General features: G+C 39.0%; 2 protein-coding genes across 5 annotated transcripts in view; one reads left to right on the top strand and one right to left on the bottom strand.

The window, feature by feature from the left end:
- LOC129765142 (dnaJ homolog subfamily C member 13) overlaps positions 1-8,980 on the top strand; it is a 35,464-nt gene extending 26,484 nt beyond the window's left edge. For all 4 annotated transcript variants that reach the window (XM_055765033.1, XM_055765030.1, XM_055765031.1 and 1 more), the window contains 5 exons: positions 5,070-7,250; positions 7,310-7,855; positions 7,912-8,034; positions 8,103-8,361; positions 8,425-8,980. In XM_055765033.1, coding sequence (XP_055621008.1) covers positions 5,070-7,250; positions 7,310-7,855; positions 7,912-8,034; positions 8,103-8,361; positions 8,425-8,552 — 3,237 coding nt within the window. In that variant the 3' untranslated portion in view covers positions 8,553-8,980. The remainder of the gene's footprint in view (positions 1-5,069; positions 7,251-7,309; positions 7,856-7,911; positions 8,035-8,102; positions 8,362-8,424) is intronic.
- LOC129765143 (putative nuclease HARBI1) overlaps positions 1-25,207 on the bottom strand; it is a 57,978-nt gene extending 32,771 nt beyond the window's left edge. The window contains exon 1 of the mRNA XM_055765034.1: positions 25,189-25,207. The gene's annotated coding sequence lies outside the window, so the exon portion shown is untranslated. The remainder of the gene's footprint in view (positions 1-25,188) is intronic.
- Between the last annotated feature and the right edge of the window lie 293 nt (positions 25,208-25,500).

Below are 25,500 nucleotides of genomic sequence, written 5' to 3'. Positions count from 1 at the left end.
AAAAACATCGTCGTTCGCATTGTGCTATCGAAATTCGAGCTTTTAGTATTCGCTATCTATTTCCCACCAAACAGTGAGACGGTGAATGCTTCCTCCGAGCAAGAAATCGCTTTGATAGAGTTGGTTGTAGGAAGTGGTCTCTATCAGAATAATCATCTGACAAACGTGCAGGGAAGACTGGTTGATTTGGTGTTTGAAATTCGAAATCGCTAGTGAAAGCGACAGTTCGAACATCTCGGATCCTTAAGATTTTGATTTTAGTCAATGCGATTTTGCATCGCTAAATTTAATGATCGCCGCTGTCCGTTGGAACGAATGTTTGAACAGGTGCACCATCGATGAGACTGTTGCCATCTTTTATCAACGAGTGCTTTCAATAGTCTATGATGTAATCCCTGTGAAGAAGTGATGCCGATCCGGCGGGAAGCGACAGCCATGATGGAACAACGAACTGCAGCATTAAAGAAATGGTCTTCGTAAAGCTAGGAAACGCTATTTTCGGTCGAGGAGTGAGCTACGCAAAGTTGAATAGAAAGGAATTTGAACCGGAACTCCTCTCGAATCGGCAAACTTGTTTTCGACTTTCTTCAGTAGTGTGCTAAGAAATGACCGACCACTTTCGTCTGAAGCATACCTGGGCAGTTTGCCTCGTTATAATTTAAATATGGCACCTTTAAACTTTTCGGCCGACAATGTGCTGAACAAACTGCAGGGATTAGATGTAGCCAAAGGCGCGAGACCTAATCGTCTATCTCCGTTTTTCATCAAGAACTGTGCCGACGCGCTCACCGTTCCCATCACCATCATCTTCAATCGTTCCATAAAAGAGGGTATTTTCCCAAGCTTTTGGAAAACGGCTACGGTCACTCTTATACATAAAGCTGACGTCAAACTACCGCGGTATCTCTATTTTGAGTTGCTTGCCTTAAACATTCGAAAGTCTTATCCACGATTCGTGTTATCCTCACGTGCATCGGATAGGAAGAAAACGCTCGACTATAGCAAACTTGATGGTTTATGTCTCTTCGTTGGTCGCCGATCTGGAAAAGTGGCAGTAAATCGACGCCATATATGTCGACTTCACAAAATCATTTGATAGAGTACCACATTCTCTTGCGGTTGACAAACTGAGCAGAATGGGTCTACCCGCTTGGTACTGCTGGAAAACATTAATTTCAACATCCCGGCCAGAACAACGTGGAATGCAGTTTTTCTTCGTCTACCGGTGCATCGTACTCTCTTCAGACAAAACAACCCGTTTGATGTTAGTTGTCGTCGTTTGTATGAAGAATTTTTAAATTTTGGCTTTGCTGTATCCAAGGACACATTCAAAAATAGGATTAATCAATCTGCCTGTACGACTAATCTCGATGAAATGTAAAATAAATAAAAAAAACATTAAAGTTAATGTGACATAGGAGTACACAGCAGTCACGCTTACCACCACGCCATCGGAGTCGGCAAATGATTACTCATGTTTACCTACTGCTCGACCTTTCACCACACCGTTTTAGTTAGTTGCTTCGATTACAGCAAATCTATTTTCATTGAAATATAAACAGCTCGACAAATTAATGTCTCAATTCACTCTGAAAATGACGATTGTAAAAATGAAACGAATGAACTTGAAGTGAAATGAGCGTGCCCGAAGAAGAAGAGATGTTCTCTTTATGCGAGTGCGAAAAGAGAACAGCAATATATTGATTCAGTGTGAATAAGGTGCAACATGCAATGCAGTAGATTCATAATCGAGTGATGATTTGTCAATGAGAGCGACTTTCTAAGGCACTGTCACAACATCCGTGTGATGTTCAATCCATGTTTTTCATGTAATAGTTTATATTTTTTTAAAATGAAATGAAGGGAATTTTAATTACTTGGCAATCATGATTCATAATTAAACAATTTTCAAAATCATTCAATCAGAGCGCATGTATATCAATATAAATTGAAGTATTTAAAATTTTACTTTACGAAGGCACTTCCGGAGTCAGACCACCGATTTATCTTTTTTTTTAAATTTATGTTCAGATAACGTCGAGTAACCAAAAGGTTATGGACAGGGTGTCGACTACCTTGAAAATCAGGGAATATCAGGGAATTCAAACAATGTCAGGGAATATCAGGGAAGTTCGTCACCAATCTGGAAAAAATGAAATTCTATCAATTATAATTTTGATTATTGCATTAATTAGAAAGTTAATGATACCAAAAAAGGTGTATTTGACTAGTTTGACTCTCTGTAGGTTTTTCAGTTTGCCTGTAGGTGAACTTACTCCTTCCGAAAGGTGAACAGCGCAAAAGTAGACTGCTTTTACTTTCGCGATGTTTTTCTGGCATTTTGGCATCAGTATCTGCCTTTCAGCTTCAACCAATTCCCTTCCGTTTCTTCTTCGAAAACTATCGATAAATTAATGCTTGAAAATCATACTACGAAAGCTGAGCTCCTGTGGTGCCTGGAAACAGTTATGTAGCACAAATCACTCCACACTGCTGAAAAATACATGGTTGTATTGAGAAGAATGTTACATGACAACCAGGAAGCTGAGAATGTCTAACTAGGGCGTGATAAAATAAGCTTTATGATGATCTTTGGTTCGATGAGACTTTGTCAGCTATACATTGTCGTTGGTTTCGGCGAGTCTTTGAACAAGACTACAAAGAGGATACAGATGGATCTGAATGTCAGATTTTGGGTTGAAGAAGAGGGTGGGTTTGGTGAACCGTTACATGACGTCAATGTTCTTGGGACATTCTCAAGCATCAGGAATGGACTTGCAGCTTTTGAAGAAGGCATGGGAATTATACAGGGTTTTCCATTTTGGGCTTCCGAAAGTATACAGCCCTGCGCTGACAACCGTTTGACATAGCTGTCAACCAAAGCGTCATATCGTTAGTTGAATGTCTGCCATTTTACAATATGGATCGTTTTAGCATCGCACAACGTATTAATTTTGTTAAATTATACTATAAAAATGATGAAAAACCGACAAATGTTTTTCGAGCATTACGGACGGATTTTGGTCGTCATGGACGGCCTACAGAGAACACAATCGCTAATGTAGTGCGTAAATTCGAACAGCGATTTTTGCTACAGAACAGATTTCATCGTACTTTATTCGGATACAACGAACCGCTGTCGTCGATGATTCGAACTTTCACATTGGTGGAGGATCTATTTGATTTCGGCGAGACATGCAGCCGCTTTAAAAACAGATTAACTAGTTCGTCGATTACATAAATAATTGTACTATATTATTATATATTTATTCATTAAGACCACAGATGTCAGATGAATCAGATTTAAATAAATAAATAAATAAATAATTTCGCGTTTTGGTGATGCCAATTGGCCGTCCAGATCATGCGATTTGAACCCGCTAGACTTTTTTTTGTGGGATTACGCGAAAGACCGTTACCATGCCAACTCTCCGCAAACTCTTGAACATTTGAAAGACAACATTCGTAAAGTTATGACCGAGATACCGCCCCATGTGTGCCGAAAAGTCATCGAAAATTACCTGTTCCGGATCAAGGTGTGCGAGGAAGCCCTAGGTGGACATTTAAATGATGTTGTATTTCACACATAATGGCATAAACCAAACTTTAATTTGAAATAAAAGTTTCATCGAAATTCGAATTCTAAGTGTGTTTTATTTCAATTTACTTTCGGAATTTAAAGTTGGAAAACCCTGTATATTTGAACAAACATCTTTTTGTGTCGATGGACGGTATAAACGTGAATTGGTCAAATTACGCGAGCTGCGACTGGTTTTTCAAAATGAAGAAAAAAAAGCTCTTGAATTTGGGTAGCTTCGGATTGCTTATTTTACACGGTTCCTCAAAGGATTGAAAAAAAAACTCGCTTTTGACTATTGGTTTTTTGATATTTGACGGATTTTGGTCGTATCAGTGGAGCTCCAGCAGATTTATCTTTGAAAGAATATTGCTAGAAACATAAACAAGTTTGCTCACTACGATCCAAAAAATGAACGACACGACCTTTTCTGAAAAAAACAGGTTTACGGAAGTTATCACCCAAAACGGTCTTCTATCTCTCGTTAGAAACCTTAACGTTGAGAGGGCTTTTCAATTAGCGAATGTTTTTATGAAAATATGTGGGAGGATTTGATTTTTTTTATTGTGCTATGCGCAAGCAAACCATTTATCATGACAATGTCATGCGAAAACAGAATAGAAACTGTCGTCGACATCATGCCTCATACCGTATGACTCATACGGTATGAGGCATGATGTCGACGCCAACCACTCTCAGTTTCTATTCTGTTTTCGCATTTTCGCCTGACATTGTCATGATAAATGGTTTGCTTGGCTATGCGACAATTTTATGATGCTATACTTCACTCTGGAAGGACAGCATCAATAAAGATGTTGAGCTCTTTTTATCGTCATATGAATCAAAGTTAATAAAACGGCTACGGGGAACAGAAGTGGAATCTCTGGAGGTAAAACGGGGAAAATTTTGCAAAACGTACAGAAGGGGTCCGAAAGATTGCGAGATAAAGCATGTCGTTAAAATCGTAACAGTTTCAAGAAATTGATCCGAATCAAAATGAAAATGTCTCATTCTGTACTAGTATTTGAGACTTATTCAAAATAACTTTGAACTGTATTAGTATATCCATTTTTAAAAATCTTTTACGATACTTATGAGTCGTCGTTAAACTCAATTAAAAATCACAAACAATGAATTTATTGGAAAATATCGACAGTCGTTCTTAAATTCCATTGTTTAAGCTAACTAAATGTTTTAGGAGCTACAGCTAAAATACATTTAGAGAATTTAATTACTAGTCTACACCTGGATTTTTTCTGAAAAATTACTGGAAAATCAGGGAATATCAGGGAATTGGTTTTCGGATTTTAAGTCGACACCCTGATGGAGAATGAATAAAAACTGCTCGTATGTTAAATGAATAAAATATTTTTGTGTTGTGTTCGGTTATATCTATAACCTACACCACATTATTTGTCAGGCCCGTTTTCACTGCCGTCGCACCAAGTAATTTACAACCATTTATTAAAGTTTACTCATCTCTCTTCTGCAGGAAATTTTCGAACGCGTTAACAGGGCATACGAATACCTTTGCTCTCGGCGGAGTAATAACGATGGTCCCAGTCCAAGCAATATTGTTCTTATACTTCGTACGCAAAGTATACTCTTCGATCGATACGCTGATGTGCTTCGGCCGTACAAATATGCCGGCTATCCACAACTCATCAAAACAATTCGACTGGAGACGAACGATACACAACTATTCTCCAAAACTGTTCCTTTACTTAGTGCAGCTTCAGAGTTATGTTATCACACTGTTCACTGTTCGGCTCTGAACGCAGAGGAACTTCGCCGGGAAGAAGGCATCGAAGCATTGCTTGAAGCTTATTCCCGATGTGTTTCAATCATGGGAGCCGATTCTAAGAGAGATGCACTGCACTATGAGGTCATATCCAACATCACTCGTTGCTTCGAAGTTGCTTGCTGTTTCGAGAATTGCAGAAAGAAGATTCTTGAATTGCCTCAGCTTATTGTGGACGTGTGTCGAGTGGTTTACTTCAAACATTCACTTTCGGTGAGTCTAGTTACAAGCCTGGCAGCGAACAATTACGAACTGCAGTGTAATCTTGTGCGGAACGGAGTCTTGTGGTCACTTTTGATTTTCATGTTCGATTATGATTATACGCTGGACGAAAGTGGTGTCCTAACCGAGGAGAAATCAAACAATCAACAGGTATCTAACAATTTGGCTAAATTGTCACTGCTAGCTTGCGTAGCGTTGGCTGGATATCATATGACACTATTGGATGACCCGAAACAAAAAGTGGTTACAAGTATTCAATCAAATCCTACCTCTCGGAGCGATTCTCCCCAACAGCAAGCGGCTCGTAGTAACTCTCTCACGCAATCACAACCCTACTCCCAAAACGCGTCCAACTTAATACAGAATAATTCTATGCTGATCCAAACGGTAACGAACATAGATGGTTCCAAACAGGAAAAGTCTGAATCGCTTTCCGTACGTGGAACGGCCGAAGCCGAGGAGTCCTTAGAATGTGAAAAGGGACTTAGCAATAGGAAATATAAAATATCCAGCGCCGCTCCAGCCAATGTTATAGTGAAAAAAATACTAGACACATTGCTGACTCCATTTGTTGCAAACAAAATGGTATCCGACAACGAAGTCGAGGTTCTAAAATTGCTGAATTCGAACACGCGAAACCCATACCTTATTTGGGACAACGGAACCCGCGCGCAACTTCTGGAATTTCTGGAGTTCCAGCGAACTAATGGATCCAAAGAACAACACGAAGATATCACCGATGTGCATGAACTCGTTAAAGCATTCTCTTATGATGCACACAAAGATGAACTGAAAATCGGCGGTATTTTCATTCGTATATATAACGAAATGCCAACGTTCCCAATCATCAATCCGAAAACATTCGTCATGGATTTGTTAGAATTTCTCAAACAAGCCTATAACCACTTAACCGCGAAGAATATCAAACCTATCCCACCACCAAGTGGTAGTAGTGTAAGTGTTCAAGGTATTCTTATTCCAACGAAAACTTGGAAGCCATTAGTCCCTACAAAGTCCACCCAAGTGAACAGTAACATAGTCAATAATAATGCTGGCCAGCAGGTGAAACAACAAGATATCAGTGTCGTGCTCAGTGAGTACAGTAAAGCGAAACAACGAAGTCAATTAGTGAAATCGAGCACTATTGGTTCCGATGATACATCCAAATTGTACGACTTTTCATCAAATCCCAATGCGATAAATCACATCGTTATGACGTTGAAGGCTTTGATTGCTGTTATCAAATCGAATAGCAATGTTGAGATACAATGCATCGGTCATTTTGAGATGCTTTTCGGCTTCCTGTCATCCAGTTTTTGCGACCGGGATAAGATTCTCAAGACTCTCGCCTTGGAAGTGGTGTGTCTCGTTTCTCGAAACAAGGAATGTGTCACGGAGATTTCAGCATGCGAGATATTCGGATCCTACATGGTCGCCATGAAGGACAAAGATTTGCTAGATGTGCAGCCTAGAGTACTTGAAACCCTCTCGGGATTACTAAATGTACCGAGGATGGTTAAAGAAGGACACTCGAAGGGTGCGGTGATATATTTGCTTGATCTGTTCTGTAACTCTAACAACCCACAGATACGAGAATGTTGTGCGGAGATCCTGTCAAAAATGAGCGCGGACAAACTAAGTGGACCAAAGGTAAGAGAGAAAACAATGTTGAAAGTAATGATCTAAATTCAACTCACTAATTTCCACAGATTCGTATTACGGTTTGTAAATATTTACCGTCAGTATTTCTGGATGCTATGATCGACTCTCCATCAGTGGCGGTACAAATGTACGAATCGACTCATGAACATCCGGAGCTAATTTGGAACGATCGGATACGAAGCAGCGTTTCAGACGCGGTCCATGATATGGCGTATAGTTTTTACGCACAGCAGAAGCAAAATCTCAAAACACTTTGGCGCGATCCAGAAGTACTGCCCGATATTATCTCCAACGAATTGGTTGTGTCAGGTGTATACCTGCGATTGTACATTTCGAACCCAGGATGGACATTGCGCAAACCGAAGCAATTTCTATCCGATTTGCTAGATTTCATCGTGGATAACATTAGTCGAAATGGAGTTGATAAAAATATTCTGGACATATCCACGACCGCACTTGTGTTGTTGCTGAATGCCCAACCGAACCTGGCCGATTCGGTGCCAGTGTTAGGGCACATACCCAAATTCTTCCGACAACTATCGATTCAACCGAAAAGTGCACTTGCTGTACTTCATCAGTTGTCGCTTTCAGAGGTAACTTGAGCGTATTCATAAAATATATTAACATTGACATTTTGCGATTAAAATAGATCTGTGTGAGTGCAATTTCTCAAACCGATTGTATCCTTGCGCTGAAGTCTTGCATGGAGAGTCACAGGGAAATTGTTGCAACCGCGTGTGAGACATTGAGCAGACTCTTCAAATGCCAACATGTAAGTAACCATATTGTTCTCTATCCGGTGAAATGATACTCATGCTAAATTTGAATCAAACAATGCAGGATTCACTTATACGTCAATCTCTCGAGTGTCAATTGATACCCTACTTGTTGGGTCTACTGGAGAGTCGAATCGAATCAGTCACCAATCCAGCTATGGTGAAGGCCCAAATCGTTTCTGCTTTGAAGGCTATGACCTCGAACCTAACCTATGGAGACAGAGTAGCTCATATTCTCAATCAAAATCCTGTTTGGGCAGAATATCGTGATCAGAAGCACGACTTGTTTATTACCGATAGCAATGTGATAGGCTACCTAACAGGTTGGTAAATCTTCATACTAAATTAAATTATTTTTCTAAGAATAACACTATGAAAACTTGCAGGCGCGCCCAACACTACAGCCGGATATCTGACTCAGGGACCCGCAAAAAATGTTGAAGTGTTAACATCCCCGCCGCCAATTGATCGTGACGATCCACTGTTTGTGCGTGTCGGTAGCAATGATTTATAAGCATCATCAGAACTGCGCTGGTTTTTGGATCATCGCACGTATGCCCATGTCACTCAGAGAATGGTTAAGTTTTTTTTTCGTTCAAACCATCAGCTGTAGTCGCCTGCCCTCAGCATCAAACGAGGGTCGTCATTTCATCTAGTAATTTGTATTCTGTAAATGAACTGATGAATACAATGTTAGCTAGCAGAAGAACCAATCACCAACCGATTTACAGTGACGCGTATACATGTTTTGCATGTTCTAAGGTAAGCATTACTTTGTAATTTACCATAATCGGAAAAAAATAGCTTATCATATATTGCTGCTAACTATATTGAAGAGAACATGGATTTTTAATATAATGTGATATTTTTAATAATGTAGTTTATATGAAACTATCCTAAGCACTATAAAAAGAATAAGCAGAAATATAAATGGGAAAATAATGTTCACTGATTTCATTTAATAATACTTCAAAATATTGTAAATATGATATCACAAAGTGCCGTTTTCAATATCACATCTCCAATTATAGTTCAAACATTTTTTTCATAAAAGTTTACTCCGGCAAATCATAACTTGAGGACAACTTGTCTGACAAAAATGTTGGTTTCGGCAAAGTTATTTGATGCTATCTACAAAAAAGGAATGTGAAATATTCGGTTAATGATTTTATTTACATTTTAAATTCACGGTAAGCGTTTTTCTTAAAATGATTAACGATACACGTTGGACAGGGTTGCAGCGAAAATGTTCATGTTAAATTTCAAAAAACGACCATGTACATTTTGTTTATTGGCCAAAAAATTACCTGTGTAAAATTTCAGCTCAATCGGACATGATTTAGGGGTCTGCCTCAAATCTCTCAAAGTTTTGAAGACCGAAAAGTCCCACTTACTTAGGCTGACCAAATAGTTCAGGAATAAAAACAGAAAAAAATAACTTTTGATATTTGATAACTTTTTTGTCAAAAAAGAGGTTAAAAGTGGTTTCAAAGTGCAGTGTTGCTTTTGGCAACCGGCTCTCGCGTGTGCTTTATTGGGAATTTCGTCAAGGGATCTGCGTGCTTTTGATGGTGCTTTGCACAGGGATGCAAAAGAAGAGGGTCAAACTATGATAGGCAACACTTTTAACTTCTCGAAGTTGAAAGAAATTTTCGATGCTTCAGACAGAACAAGTTTTGCAACATGAAAATGAAAAATGCAGATGCTGTGCATTGTTTCTGGGTTAAAGATGGCTTCGAAGTGCAGCGTATTTAAAACCGGATGTAATGAAGATATTTTCCTGGGGTCAAAACTATGTTCTTCGGCGAAAACTGAAGATGAAAGTTTGTTCCGCAACGCTGGTCCTCGCTGGCAATAATTTTGTAGTCCTACGTTAACAATGCGGTCGAGTCTTCGGTGTTCAAAACTCTCTATTTTTTTTAAATCTTGTTGCAACTGTTTGACATCACAATTTTCATTTTTAAATGACCAATTTTAATTACAACTGATTTTCATTAAAGGCGTATTCAATATAGTTGATTTTTTTTTTCGAAAAAAAACATTACTCGAAATTGTTGGGAATTTAATTAATTATGTAGGAAAAATTACATTATAAATATAACGTTAAAAAATCTTACTCAAAAGTTAAGTTCAATATTTAAAATTTTGAGAACTCAAAAGATGTCCCCATGTTATTTTTTCCAAAATATTCCATTGACTTACCAACAAGTTTCCTGTACATCATATTTTCAGCAGACGTTCCGAGTTATTATTTTAGCAAAGAAAGGTCAATGATTCTAGATATGTCCTTATATAAATCAGTCGTAAATAAAATGGGTTATCTGAAATAATGATTTGGGACTTCACGCTTCACGAATTCTTACACTCTAAAAATACGTTTTCCATCTCTATAAGTATCTGCACCTTCCGATTTGCAACTGGCACGAATTCTATATTACACATTTTTATCTCATAAATTATAACTTCATCAACCATTGTCCACTTATCAAACAAAATATGTTCATCTATTTGAACTGAATTTTTTTACTAATGCTACTTTGAACATCTGACCATTTAGGAATGAAATATAATATAATCCATACATTCTATTGTGTTTCTCCTAGACTAGCCTTCCATTATTCAATGTATTGCAACGCAGTATCGAAAAGAATTTCACAGTTTTAATAAATTTAGCATGCTATGTTTCACCTGATTTAACTGGAGTTTTTAGAACATGTTGCACCTCGCTATTTGAATATGCTTCTCCCGTTCCACTTTGCAGAATTCTAATAAAATTATCAAACATAAAAAGACCTTCAGCAACATTGTTTCTTCCAATCTCAATCTCCGAGCTCTGGTAGAAACCAACCATACAAGACAATTTTTTTTCTCTTTATACTCAAAATACGGTACAGATTGATAAAAAGACGGGACAATAAAAAAATGGTAGAAAAAACGGTACTGTCCCGTTAAAAACTGTACGTTTGGTCAGCCTTCTTCTTCTTCTTCTTCAATGGCACTAACGTTCCTAGAGGAACTTCGCCGTCTCAACGTAGTATTACTTGCGTCATTTTTTATTAGTACTTAGTTGAGATTTCTATGCCAAATAACACGCCTTGAATGCATTCTGAGTGGCAACCTCTAGAATACGCGTGATCACAGTGCAAGTCGGAGGAAATTTCTTTGACGAAAAATTCCCCCGACCAGAACGGGAATCGAACCCGAACACCCGGCATGTTAGTTATGACGCTAACCACTCGGCCACGGGAGCACACGCACACGTTTGGTCAGCCTACACTTACTATAATTTCTACGATCGCTCTTGGTGATTGTTTCCTACAGTTGGTCCAATTGTTGACAAATATAGGCACGAATAAGGTGTTTGATTGTAGATAGCAGCTCATAGTAGATAATTCTATGCCAATCCAATCTAGTACAAAGCACCTTGGTGGTCACCATTTACGCTGACTCGCCGCTTTTTGCTCAAAGTCATTTTCTTCTGACGTTGTCTTAGGTGATCCACTTTTATAACAGCCAGAGGCGAATAAACTGCAAAATTTAAAGCCTCTTAAAAACAAGAAGTCATGTTAAGTAAAATTGAGCCCAAAACCTTCCCGCTCTCACTTCAGATAGTAGTCATCTACTAACACCAATTGAACCCACGTCACGTCAAGATTGCACATTAGACACTGTCCACCTTATAGAACAAACTAATAACATCTTCCCTGAGGAGTAGGAAATGATGGCTGATGAATTAGTACACAACATTAAAGTATTCGGGTTCGACAAAATCTTTAAAGTTGAATTAAAGCATCTGAGTAAGGAACCATATGTACGCCTCGTCGCGATCCTCAAAAACTGTTTTGAGCTTGGCTACTTTCCACATTGTTGAAAACTAGCCAAAATTACGTCCTCCCTGAAATTAGGGTGAGATCCCTTCTCTCCCAAAAGTTATCGGTCCATAATATCTCCGCTAACTCCACTCGTTTCACATAGCCTCATTTCGTGATCTTATGGTTATCTATGCAAGCGGGGAGATCATGTTAGGGTTAACATAATCCTTCGTGAAGACCGTGTTTAGAGCCAGATCAGCATAAGCCTGGAATGCCTCATCCGAGTCTAATTACTAATGCCTGAGTCTAGATGGGGTTTGAATATAAAAGGTATTTCAATAGGGACGCTACAGAAGTAGACCGATAGGGACAGCAAACAATGCCATATTTTTCCCGCTCTCTTGACATTTCTCTTCAGTAAGGTTTGCCATTTCATAATGGAAAGATATACGATTCAACAACGAGTCGAGATTATTAAAATTTACTACCGAAATTCGGAGTCAATAGCCTCAACTTTAAGAGCGCTACGTCCAATTTATGGTCGTCATAATCGTCCTACCAGATCAACAATTGAATCTAGTGGAAAAATTTGAATCCACAGGCACAGTACAAAATGTGCCCGTGCCAGTGAGACATAGAAGTGTCCGTAGTGTCGAGAATATTTCTGCCGCTAGCGCATCAATTAAGGAAGACCCAAATCAGTCTCTCACACGTCGTTCTCAAGCGTTGGGCATCTCTCTGACGTCATTGTGGCGAATTTTGCGAAAAGATCTTGGCCTAAATCCTTACAAGATCAAATTGAGGCAAGAACTGAAGCCGCTTGACCACCAGAAGCGTCGTATGTTCGTGAATTGGGTTGAGCAAAAAATTGAAAATTATCCGGATTTTCATCGAAAAATCGTCTTCAGCGATGAGACTCATTTCTGGCTGAATGGCTTCGTCAATAAGCAAAATATGCGTTATTGGTCAGATAGCAATCTACACGTACCCCATGAGTCACTATCGCATCCCGAAAAAATTACGGTTTATTGCGGTTTATGGCCCGGCGGCGTCATTGGGCCGTACTTCTTCCGTGATGATCAAGACCGGCACGTTACTGTGAATGGGAATCGCTACTGCTCAATGATAACCGAATATTTTTGGCCCGAATTGGATGATATGAACTTACATAATATGTGGTTTCAACAGGACGGCGCCACAAGCCACACATCGAATTTAACAACCGATTTATTGAAAACCCAGTTTGGGGAGCGTGTTATTTCACGAAATGGCCCAGACAATTGGCCACCTCGGTCGTGCGATTTGACGCAGTTAGACTATTTCCTGTGGGACTACGTCAAGTCTATGGTCTATGCCAACAAGCCAGCGACGATTGATGAACTTCGTACGAATATCGGACGTGAAATTGCAGCAGTATCGGCCGAGTTATGCTTGAAAACCGTAGAAATTTGGGTTCAGCGTCTGGACTTCTGCAAGCGTACCCGTGGCCATGCAAAAGAAATCGAGTTGCATACATAATGGCATCAAATGTACTTTCACATGAATAAAGAATTTCATTGATATCCAAAACCGTTTTTGTTTTATTTAAAAAAAACTAGCTAGCTGTAGCGCTTTTATTGGAAAACCCTTTACCAGGAGGCCTGCCAAGGTTTTACCGGAACGGGCCGGGAACAGGAACAGCTGCGCTATTAGCGCACTACGCATTTCTGTAGGTTGATCCCTTTCATTTGGTCATGTTGATTTTCCCGGCGAATCGCGACGTGGTGGTGGTGATGGACGACGAGACCTATCTCACCCTGGATGGCAACGACTGGCAGGGCACTTCGTATTTTACTTCCCCCACGAAGAAAATGAACTCCGAAGTGAAGTTTATTTCACACACCAAGTTTCCCAAGAAGGTGCTGCTGTTGCTGACAATCAGCGAGAAGGGGATTTCAAAGTCACTCTTCTTTAGCTTCGGACTGGCCGTAAACGGGGAAATTTATAGTAAGAAGTGCCGGCCGGAAGTTGCGTCGTTCATCAAGAAATACCATAAGGGCGAAGACGCGGTGTTCTGCCCTGATCTGGCGTCAGCCCACTACTCGAAGCGATTGTTAGAGGAGATGGAGCAGCTGAATATCGACGTGATACCCAACCCCGTCCAACGCCTCCTAGCTACGTCGAGAATTTCTGGGCAAACCTGGCGCGTAAGATCTACTTCAAAAACTGAGAAGGAATTTTAAATGATGATGATGGTCCCACCTCATTCCCCTACAAAGGTTTGAGCAGGACGAGTTATCTTATTGATAATAATTGAGTTACTGTATTTCTTTATTACATCATACTAACCGGTGAGCACATCAAATTGAAAAGAAAACGGACTAGTTATCCCGCAGACATAGATTACTAATCGAAAGAACAATTCAAGCCTTTATCTAAAGTATTCATTCCATGGCATGTCGAGAGAATTTCCAACCCGGGAAGACCCTAGACCGATCGGGAATTGAACCAAATGCATATGTCAGTATTAGCCATGAATTTACAAGGGAAATCCCGCTTTATCAGATCTCCGGCCACAACCTGCAATTGCGATCGTTTCCGAGTTCTAGTAGCTGAGAAAACCCAAGCCTAATTCTAGCCGATACTTCAGGCCCATTACCTTACATATCCCAAGGCATGTCAAGAAAATTTCCAACCCGAAAAAATCCTTGACCGATCAGGAATTGAACCCAATACCTATGTCAGCATTAGCCTTGAATTTATAAAGGAATTCCCGCTTCACTGGATACCCGACAACGGTCTGTTAATCGTTTTCGAGACCAGACAGCAGAGCAAACCTAAGCCTATACTTCAGGCCCTACATTCAACCTGGGGTATAAACGTGTCAACCTCAATCTGCAATGAGATCTGCCACAATAAAGAAAAGTCTTGATATAATTATCTGTTGAGAAGATGAATTTACAAGTATTCCGATTGAGCTATCCCTAGCTTACCTCAGGTTTTCACATTAAACCTCTTGGAATGACTTTGTTTTATTCGATCAAAAATTCATTTGCTTTTGTTCAATCTCACGTTTCTCTATGTTTGCCAACGCGCGCTGGCTCAAACTATTGCAGACTTCATAGTTATTTTTTAAATTTAACTGAATAACTAAGATAAATATAAAATAAAAAAAAATACCATCATCACCATAGTCTTGACATGAAAAACACACGGACACACATACACACAAAAGACAATAATTTCTTCGTTTTATGAAATAATGATGATGGTCACCTCAAAAAGTTTGAGCTATACGAGTTCTCTTGTTGATCTTTATGTAACAATTACAAAAATAACCAGTAAGCACATTGAAGTAAAAAACAAAACAAACGGACTGATTATATAAACATAGATTCCTAATTGAAGAACAATTTATGTTATCAACTTACGTATTCATTCCATGGCATGTCGAGAGAATTTCCAACCCGGGAAGACCCTAGACCGATCGGGAATTGAACCCAATGCCTATGTCAATATTAGCCATGAACTTACAAGGGAAATCCCGCTTTATCAGATCCCAGGCAACGGCCTACAATTGAGATCGTTTCCGAGTTCTAGTAGCTGAGCAAACCCAAGCCTAATTCTAGCCAATACTTCAGGCCCATTATTTTACATATCCCAAGGCATGTCAAGAAAATTTCCAACACGAAAAAATCCTTGACCGATCAGGAATTGAACCCAATACCTATGTCAGCATTAGCTTTTAACTTACAAAGGAATTACCGCTTCACTGGATACCCGATAACGGTCTGTTAATCGTTTTCGAGACCAGACAGCAGAGCAAACCTAAGCCTAATTCCAGCCGATACTTCAGGCCCTAAATTCAATCTGGGGTATAAACGTGTCAACCTCAATCTGCAATGAGATCTGCCACAATACAGAAAAGTCTTGATATAATTATCTGTTGAGAAGATGAATTTACAAATATTCCGATTGAGCTATCCCTAGCTTACCTCATGTTTCCACATTAAACCCATTTGAATACTTTCATTAAAAAAATAATCGTTTTTCATATGTTCTATCTCAAGTTATCTATGTTTGCTAACGCGCACGCGGGCTCAAGCTATTGAAGATTTCACAAGTATTGTTTAAGTTGATGTCTACAGGTAAAGAAAAAAAACCATCATCCATATAGTCTAAAGATAAGAAAATACAAATATCCGTTAAAACTTCCTCATCATACATACTAACATTAATTATATGCAGGGTCAAAAATCTAAATCATGCTTCAAAAACTCTTTACAAATACTACGGAATATTCGAAGGCTTGTTGCTGTCTTTGCTTCATTTGGTAATGTACAGGGTTTTCCAACTTTAAATTCCGAAAGTAAATAAAACACGCTTAGAATTCGAATTTCGATGAAACTTTTATTTCAAATTAATGTTTGATTTATGTCATTATGTGTGAAATACAACATCATTCAAATGTCCACCTAGGGCTTCCTCGCACACCTTGATCCGGAACAGGTAATTTTCGATGACTTTTCGACACATATGGGGCGGTATCTCGGTCATAACTTCACGAATGTTGTCTTTCAAATGTTCAAGAGTTTGCGGAGAGTTGGCATAGACACGGTCTTTAGCATAACCCCACAAAAAAAAAGTCTAGCGGGTTCAAATCGCATGATCTGGACGGCCAATTGGCATCACCAAAATGCGAAATTATGCGTCTCTCAAATTTCGTTCGCAATATGGCCATGTTTGGTCGTGTTGTGTGGCACGTGGCGCCGTCCTGATGAAACCACATGTCATCCGTATCCATATATTCAATTTGTGGCAAAAAAAATCGGTTAACATGCGGCCATAGCGCTCACCATTCACAGTTACCTTCTCGCCGTCCTCATTTTCAAAGAAATACGGCCCGATGACTCCACCAGACCATAATGCGCACCAAACAGTGACTTTTGGCGGATGCAATGGCCTCTCAACAATCACGTGTGGATTTTATGAGCCCCATATATGGAAATTTTGGGTGTTCACATAGCCACCGAGCTCGAAATGTGCCTCATCGCTGAAGAAAATTTGATGCGAAAATTCAGCGTTTTGCTGCTGTTGTTCGTTCACCCAATCGACGCATGCCCGACGCATTCCATGGTCACCACGCTCTAATTTTTGTACCAGTTGGACTTTATATGGATATAGGTGCAAGTCCAAATGCAAAATTCGCCACAATGATGTGTTTGACAAGCCCAATTGCTGAGCACGCCGTGGAATCGAAACATTCGGGTCATCCTCCACGCCGTGGAATCGAAACATTCGGCTCATCCTAGTGGGGGTAAACATTGAAAATAATGTCTGAATAATTTGAAAAGAGAATCCACGAAGCCCGTCTGAAGGAGGGCTTGGGCTGTAGAGGGTTAAATATGAAGATCACTGGCAGCAACAGCAGCAATATTTTCGGCCGAACGCACATTACGATGATGCACAGGTTTCACAATATCCGCTACGGATCCAGTTTGTTCGAATTTACGCACTACATTAGCGATTGTGTGCTCTGTAGGCCGTCCATGACGTCCATGGGCTTGGGCTGTAGAGGGTTAAATATGAAGATCACTGGCAGCAACAGCAGCAATATTTTCGGCCGAACGCACATTACGATGATGCACAGGTTTCACAATATCCGCTACGGATCCAGTTTGTTCGAATTTACGCACTACATTAGCGATTGTGTGCTCTGTAGGCCGTCCATGACGACCAAAATCCGTCCGTAATGTTCGAAAAACATTTGCCGGTTTTTCATCATTTTTATAGTATAATTTAACAAAATCAACACGTTGTGCGATGCTAAAACGATCCATATTGTAAAATGGCAGACATTTGACGCTGACAATTTGGTTCAACTAACGATATGACACTTTGGTTGACAGCTATGTCAAACGGTTGTCAGCGCAGGGCTGTATACTTTCGGAAGCCCGAAATGGAAAACCCTGTATTATACAGGCGATATCCTTTATAAAAAAGTGAGTTTTGGGTACATGACATTCGGAAGTTCATGGTTCTGAGGTCACTTGCTTGTCTTGTGTTATATCGGTACATATCTCTTCCATACGTTATCGTGTTTTGTAAATAGTTCGGTGTCATATCGCTAATCATCTTATATATGAACGTAAGAGTGCAGTATCTCACTGCACTGATGTCAGTATCCCACTGACATCCATTGTAGACATTCAAGCATAAATCTTCGTAGAGTAAGTCGATCGCATCTCAATATCAAGCGCATGGCCTTGTTTTGAACAATTTGCATTCTTTTCATTTGCCTCTTATTTGCGAGAAATAGCACGGATGCACAATAATCGAAATGTGGAGTGATCAATGCTTTGTAGATGGTGATTTTACTTTCAAAGGTCAAGAATCGATTAATTCTACAAAGTACTCCATATTTTCGAGCTGCCTTCTTTATAGTATAGTTTATATGTTCGTCGAAGCGCAGCGTTTCGCCAAGAATAACGCCAAGATATTTGATTGATGTGGTTCTTTCCACATACTTTGTTTTGCTAATGTTTAACTTAAGTTTTTTCCATCTCAACCATTCATCTAATTTTTGCAGTTCACGGTTCATCTTGACGAAGCAATCTTGCAATGTCTCAGCAACAATGAATATCACTGTGTCGTCAGCAAACAAGTTTACGTCACTGTCATTTAACACCTGTTTTATGACATTAATATAAAGCAAGAACAGCAGCGGCCCCAGAACACTTCCTTGAGGTACACCCAGATTCACTTGTCCCGCCGATGATTCACTGTCCCTGTAAATAGTGATTTGTGTTCGCCCGTTCAGGTAACTTTCAAACCAGTTCAATACAGGTCCAGTTACATTATAATTGGAAAGCAAATTAAGTAATTTCATTCGATCTATTGTTTCAAAAGCCCTCTTCAAGTCAATAAATACAGCCAATACTATTTTTTTCGTTTCTATAGCCTGTTTGCATTTCAGGAGCAATAAATTGAGAGCCGTTTCACAAGAGTGGTTTTTCCTGAACCCTGACTGTTCCTCAACCAGAATTCCATTTTTCGTTATATGTTCCAACAGTTGGTCTTTGATAACGATTTCGAGGATCTTTACGTATAATGGCAACATATTAACTGGTCTCCGGTCTTCTGGCTTGGACGATTTCGGATTTTTTGGAATCGGTATGACAACAGATTTCTTCCAACTATGAGGGCATTCGCCACGAAGCATCGATTCATTTATTATATATAGTAGATTTTCTTTGATTAGATCAAATGCATCTAATACGGTTTTATTGATATTCTCAACACATGCACAGTTTTTCAAATCCATTACTACCTTCCTAAGAGTTTCCATGTTGATAGTTTTAAAGCATCTCAATTGTGAAGACAGGCCAGGGAAAACAAAATTCAGTCGATTTGTTGGAGCTACAATACCATTGTGGATTTTTACCACACTTGAAGTGAAAAAAATAACTCTGCTGTTATATTGTTATTTTCCTTTTTACCGTCAAACTCAATGTCGATATCCTTGCTGCCGCCTGGATTACATAATTCTTTGATTTTTTTCCATAGCTTCTTCGGATCATGCTGAATTGCATTTATCTCATTTTGGATGAATTTATTCTTGGAATGCTTGAGTTCACGTACATAAATATTTCTCCATATTCTGTACATGCTCCAATTTCCAATAGTTTTTGTGCGTTTAGCTATTATTAAGTAATAATCTCTTCGTCTCTTTATGTAAGCCAACGTAGAGTTATACCAGACTTTGTTACTAATATTTCTGAGTACTGGAACGACAGTCTGACTACCGGCAATTATCTGTTTCATTGAAGAACAAAGCGCTTCTTCTAGATTTTTTGCAACATCATGAAGAGAGATTCGTTCTCCAATCGGAGTTAATTTGTTCTTTAAAACAGATTGCAATATTAATACATTTATAAACGTTTTGAATAATTGTTCCAACACTTATATGATTTTTCCTTTTTTATTTCAGAAAAGTCAACATCAGAAAAATGGTAGACCATTCCAATTGTTTCATGATCTGAGATTTTGTTATTGTAAAAAATTTCAATCACACCATCGTCGAAATTCGTAAATACTAAGTCAATGGTCGTCGAAGATGTTCTGGTTATTCTAGTGTGATCATTTATTCTTTGTCTGAATCCAGCGGCTTGGGTGATTGCTTTTAATTCAAAAGATTTCCTATGCTCGTCCCAATCAATGTTAAAATCTCCAGTTATGACAATCCTTTTTTGTTCATATACTTGTATGTGCTGTAGCCATGCATCTTCCATAAATTCTAAGAAGTCCTTGTCACTAGCACTAGGCGAATGGTATATTCCTGAAATTTTGCATCCTCTGACTTCAACGGCTAGAAACCAATTGTCCCCATATGTTCCATTGAAAATTTCTTTAAAATATAAAAGGTTCGAAATATACATAGATACGCCCCCAGTATGGGCAGATCTCGACAAACAATTAATCATTGTGTATCCAACTACATTGAATCCATTCAGATCAGTCAATTCCGTTAAATGTGTTTCAACCATAATTAATAATTTCGGTTTTTCGTTGGACAACAATATTTCTATTTCGTCGAAGTGTGTCCGTAATCCAGCCACATTTAGATAAAGTGCATCATATTTTTTCAGTTCTCCTTTCTTGGGTGGCTAAATAGAGAAGTCCACCTGTTGCTTCTTTCTCTCGTAGTTTCAGAGGAATATAGGGCAGTTTGTATTCCACGCGAAATGTTTCGTATCTATGTCTATTCTTCGTTCGTTTTTAATTTCGTTACAATTTGAACATTAAATTTCTTCGGATGTACAGTCCTTTAATTCATGATCTTTGCCACATTCCGGACACACGCTGTGTTTTGTTTGGCAGTCGACAATTTTGTAATCATATTCACAGCATTTGAAGCATCTTAGCATCCTCAATCCATCAATAACTCGACATTTTTTAAACCCGCAAAATACTGATTTAGCCTCTATCATTTTATTATAAGTATCCCCATCGACTTCTATTATAGCACTGTTTTCATTATATTTCATTTTATTATTATAATAGATTTTTCTTACTTCGAAATGTTTGTTTTTGTCCACCGAAGGGTTTTGTTTCAACAACGCAATTTTCAAATCACAATCATTTCTTCACTGAATCCTATAATTTTGAACGTCGGTCTCAATGCTTCTGGTATCTTAACCTCGTAGTCTTGACCCAGTTTTTTCTCATCATTAACCTTGATTAACTCAATTGAGGTTTTATCTGAAGCAGAGACAACAACTGTACCATTCTTCCCGTTTCGCAATCCATTTATATTCAATCCTTTGGGGTTGACATTATCTTTCAACATTTTTCTAGTAATATCAGATTCCTGCGTAGTTTTTGGCTTTATGATTAAAATTTTAATCTATGGATCAGCAGCAGATTGAACTGAAGCTTTAGGCACTCAAGCTTTTCTCAACACCACCACTGCTACAGTCATTAATGATTTAAGCTACTTGAATGCCCGTTTCTATCAGCTATATGATTTATAAACACAAAATATACATAAAAACTTATCTTTTGCTCACCAAATACATCAGTGTATTTCACCAGCGAAATTCCTATGGTAAAATTGATAGGAGACCACTCGAGATTTATCGGGCAACATATTTTTTTCGGGAAGGAGGAAGTATATAAGTAGATTGAGACAATATTGACAATCACAAACGTGTAGCTGAAAGTTTCAAGGAAAATGATGATTTGGGACATAGAATCAGGGTTAAACCTAGCCAACACAACTCTTACTAGCACATTGGGTTGTTTTAGACTGGCCCGAAAGGAGTTTTCAAAATTCGATCTGGTGACGATCTGATTTTTGCGATGTATGCATGAGCGAACAACCCGCTCGAGATCGTGATAACTTTGGCCTCAAAGATATACATTAGTACCAACAAGTTTTTTTTATGGAGGAGCAACGCATCCGACAAACCGTGGTTGGACGTGAGTCACAAATTCAGACTTTCAGACCAGGCTTTGAGATTAACCTTAGGGATAATTGAGCCCTCGGTTTAATTCATCTTCGTTCCAATAACGCTGCCACTTAGCGATGGCGTAAAAAAAAAGTTATTCATAGAGGCCATCGATAAAATACAAATTATAACAATTGATACACCCATACTTTGCTTCGAAAATTGTTGGAACTATCTCCGATAGAAGAAACCAGGAGCGGGTTATATCTGTGATATAACCGCATGATTAACGTAGGACCACCGTTGGCTTAGTAATCATTTGTTGCATCTAAATCAATTCCCAATAAATGGATAAATGAACACTTTCTTTTCCCTTGAAAGGAATGATACATGTTGGTTAGCTATTATTGTTTTCGCAATGATATGGATATATTCAAACAGTTCTTAGCTGCTCCATTAGTTGCTCGTTTTAGACGGTACATTTTAAGATACACAAATTGGACTAATATTTTCAAATATTTTTGTTCATTGGGGATGGTACACAAGTGAAGGAGGGAAGGAAATCGATAATTAGTGACGAGCAATGTATTGAGTAGGGGAAGGTTGTCCTAATCCGACTGGTGGCCCTGAACCGACCACCCCTTGGATCTCGGAAATGGCACTACCTACCGAATTTTTAGTAGTGTCAAATGAAAGGTGTCACTACGCTGACAATTTGGTTGTATGGTGACCTTTTTTCCAGCTCTCTTCATTCTAGCGCTTTAGCGCCGTTTTGTGTTTTCAATGCGTAAAAGAAGGTAAATTTAGATTTTTTACCTGTGCGGAAAATGAGTTAAAAATTCTTGTAGATGTCCAAACATTACAAAACTAACCAATTTCGATTGCTTATGGTCTGCTCTTAAAAAAAACCTATATAAATTGGATTTACCTGTTACTTGTAGTACACGGCATCCCGCTAATTGAAAAAAAGTCAGGGTGGTTTTAAATCAATTTTTTTTGCTATGTGTGTGGGCGTTTGCGTTTGCGTGTTGACCGTTGAACGGTTAGCGTTGAGCGTTGAACATTGAGCATTGAGCGTTAAGCGTTGTCGTAGCATTTGTTTTCGTTTTTGTTTTCGTTTGTGCGTGTTTTTTACTATCGCCATTTCGCTCTAAAACTTTCTTTGACTGGCTTTAACATTTGTCTAACTCTTTTACTACAACTTCATTTCCGGTCTATTAGTACCGTTTTCAACTAACCAGAAGCCACCACGTTACTTAAATGACATCGGAATACAATATACTGCTGTTATAGTCATTTCACCTAATACCCGTATCGTAAGGGGTATCCATCATTGTTGGTCATTTTGAGCCACTACCAGCAAATCGCAAGTCAAAACAAGATTATATTCCTTTTTCGATCGTCAGTTACTTTCATCCATTATCTATATAATTTGGAGTGCATGTTATTTCCGGGCAATTGGGAGGAGAATCACTGCAATAAATCGAAGGCCGGTTTAGGACCATGGGAATGTCAGTTTAGGGCCACATTTTTTGAAAGTGTCGAAAAATGAAACTTCCGATTTGGCCTCTGTTTTTATCCTTCTTTAACACGCATTAACCACGCCGACCAGTATAAAACATAGTTTGAGAGTTATAGTATTCATTTAAATGCTAAAGTGTCCAAAAAACGAGAATTTTATGTAATGAATTGCCGTTGCAATTTTGGGGTCGGATCAGGGCCACCTTCCCTTATAGTCCAACCTTTTTTTTCTCAACGATTTTGTGGGATTTATGCGGTGTATGAGAATAATCTTATTTCATGAAGTTATCGGTAATTTAGACTTTTTCATCTTTGTTATGTATTTCGTCGCACTACATAGGTGTCAGTCAATTATCAATCTCACACTTTGTTTTTATTGTTTTAAAGTGTATTATTGAAGGGAGTAAATACTGATTTAGCTGCAAGACCTGTCCAAAATCGGAGTGAATTGCTCACCAGTGTTGCCGCAGAAGAATTCCACCAAGTTAAGTTTAAATTTCAAAAAAGCTACCAGAGAGTTGGTTCTAAAATGGGCCTTTTCACGAATTTTTCATTAGGCGTCAATGAACTTTGAGGCTAAAATTTTCTAGACTACAATTGACTAGACGCAAATTGATTCTTTTTGTCATACCCAGTATAGCAGTTACAATCAGTGTACAGATTTATCTGGAAAGGTACAGATTTCGTTATTTTTGGTAAAGATTCTGTACGGTACAGAGTACAGATTTTTGTCAAAAAGTACAGATTGGTACAGATTTTTTTCCGCGTGTGAAATTTCTTACATTCGAACTAAGCAATATTAAGGCACATGACGACTTTTACGCCACAGTATCGCTTGGAGCGATTTTTTTTAAATTTTAATTCGTGATAGTACGCAATCTAGATTTAAAAAAAGACGGGTGGGTAATGTCGGGGACATAACCGGGTTGACGTAGGACTATACAAAGGGAACAGCCTTTGTTAAATATATTGTTTTATTTTTCTTCTACTGCGTGAATACCTACCTATCTACCTGGAAAATTAATCAGGTTACTGTTTACTCTTTATGAATATGTTGGTGATTCTGGAAAGAACCTTTGGTGTTATGTTTTGGGTTTTTTAATTGGATCGTATCTAAAAATTCATGACACCGATCACATTCTGACACCGATCAAATGAAACAACACACTTGCGTTGATTAAGGGTGGGATGGAAAATGATTTCAATAGAGGTCATGTCGATTAGCGACTCCATACCCATCAGAAGTTCAATTTGTTTAACATCACGTGTCTGGAGAATATATTAAAGACAATTCTTATCTTCACGCTGTGGTTTAGCATCCTTGAGTTTATCACCGATCACACTTTTGATCGGTTGGGTTGGGTGGAAGAATGTTATCCTCTGTTGCTCTTGACAATAAAATTTGCAAGTTTCCTCCAAAGGGATCAGCCCATCTGGGGGAAGTGCGGGTGGTGGGAACACCATTGTAAATGTTGGTTGGCCTTCCGGCGCCGGAGCTGCTGGAAGCCATGGTGAAAAGATGGCTATACAGAAGTACAGCCAGGTGATAAAAATTAAATTTACTTATACTAAGTACGTTGGACGTCGGGGGACCACAACAGCGGGAGACGAAAACGGCGGAGAGCAGTTACGGCTGTCAACGCAGCTATGAAATCGAACACCGAAATCACTTGGCGGAAAAAAACAAGCACTTGCTGAAAATCACTTAATGAATGTCACTTGGGTATAAAAATGTCACTTGAGTATAAAAAATGTCACTAAAGTGTTAGAAATATCAATCACTTGTTTGGGATATGTTCTGGAAAAATCTCTAAAAAAATGCCCTCTGGGCGTCCTAGCTTTCGCTAACTCCTATTCACGGAATAAGAAACAAATTCTTTTCACTTACCGAAAGTAAAACAAGTCTCCTCTAGTGAGCACCACCCAAGGACAGTGGGATGGCGGGGGAATGAAAAACCTTCAGGCAGCAATAGAAGTCCGGAAATGAAACAGTAGAGGGGCCAGGTGAAGTGGCTAAACACGGAACCATCGACAGCGAGACCTCTAAGGCCGCTACAGCGGGTGTACGAAGCGAGGTCCTCCTTCCTCACCTCCTATTCTGATGCGGGTTGAAGAGCGAAAAAATGGCGCCAAAATCGCGCGTCTCTAGCAGAAAATGATGCTGGAATAACGGGTGCGAACAGCGGGATACACAAGGGGC

Source organism: Toxorhynchites rutilus, chromosome 2 (assembly GCF_029784135.1).
Source record: "Toxorhynchites rutilus septentrionalis strain SRP chromosome 2, ASM2978413v1, whole genome shotgun sequence".
In the NCBI taxonomy this organism is placed as follows: domain Eukaryota; kingdom Metazoa; phylum Arthropoda; class Insecta; order Diptera; family Culicidae; genus Toxorhynchites; species Toxorhynchites rutilus.
This window is presented reverse-complemented; position numbering and strand designations above follow the sequence as displayed.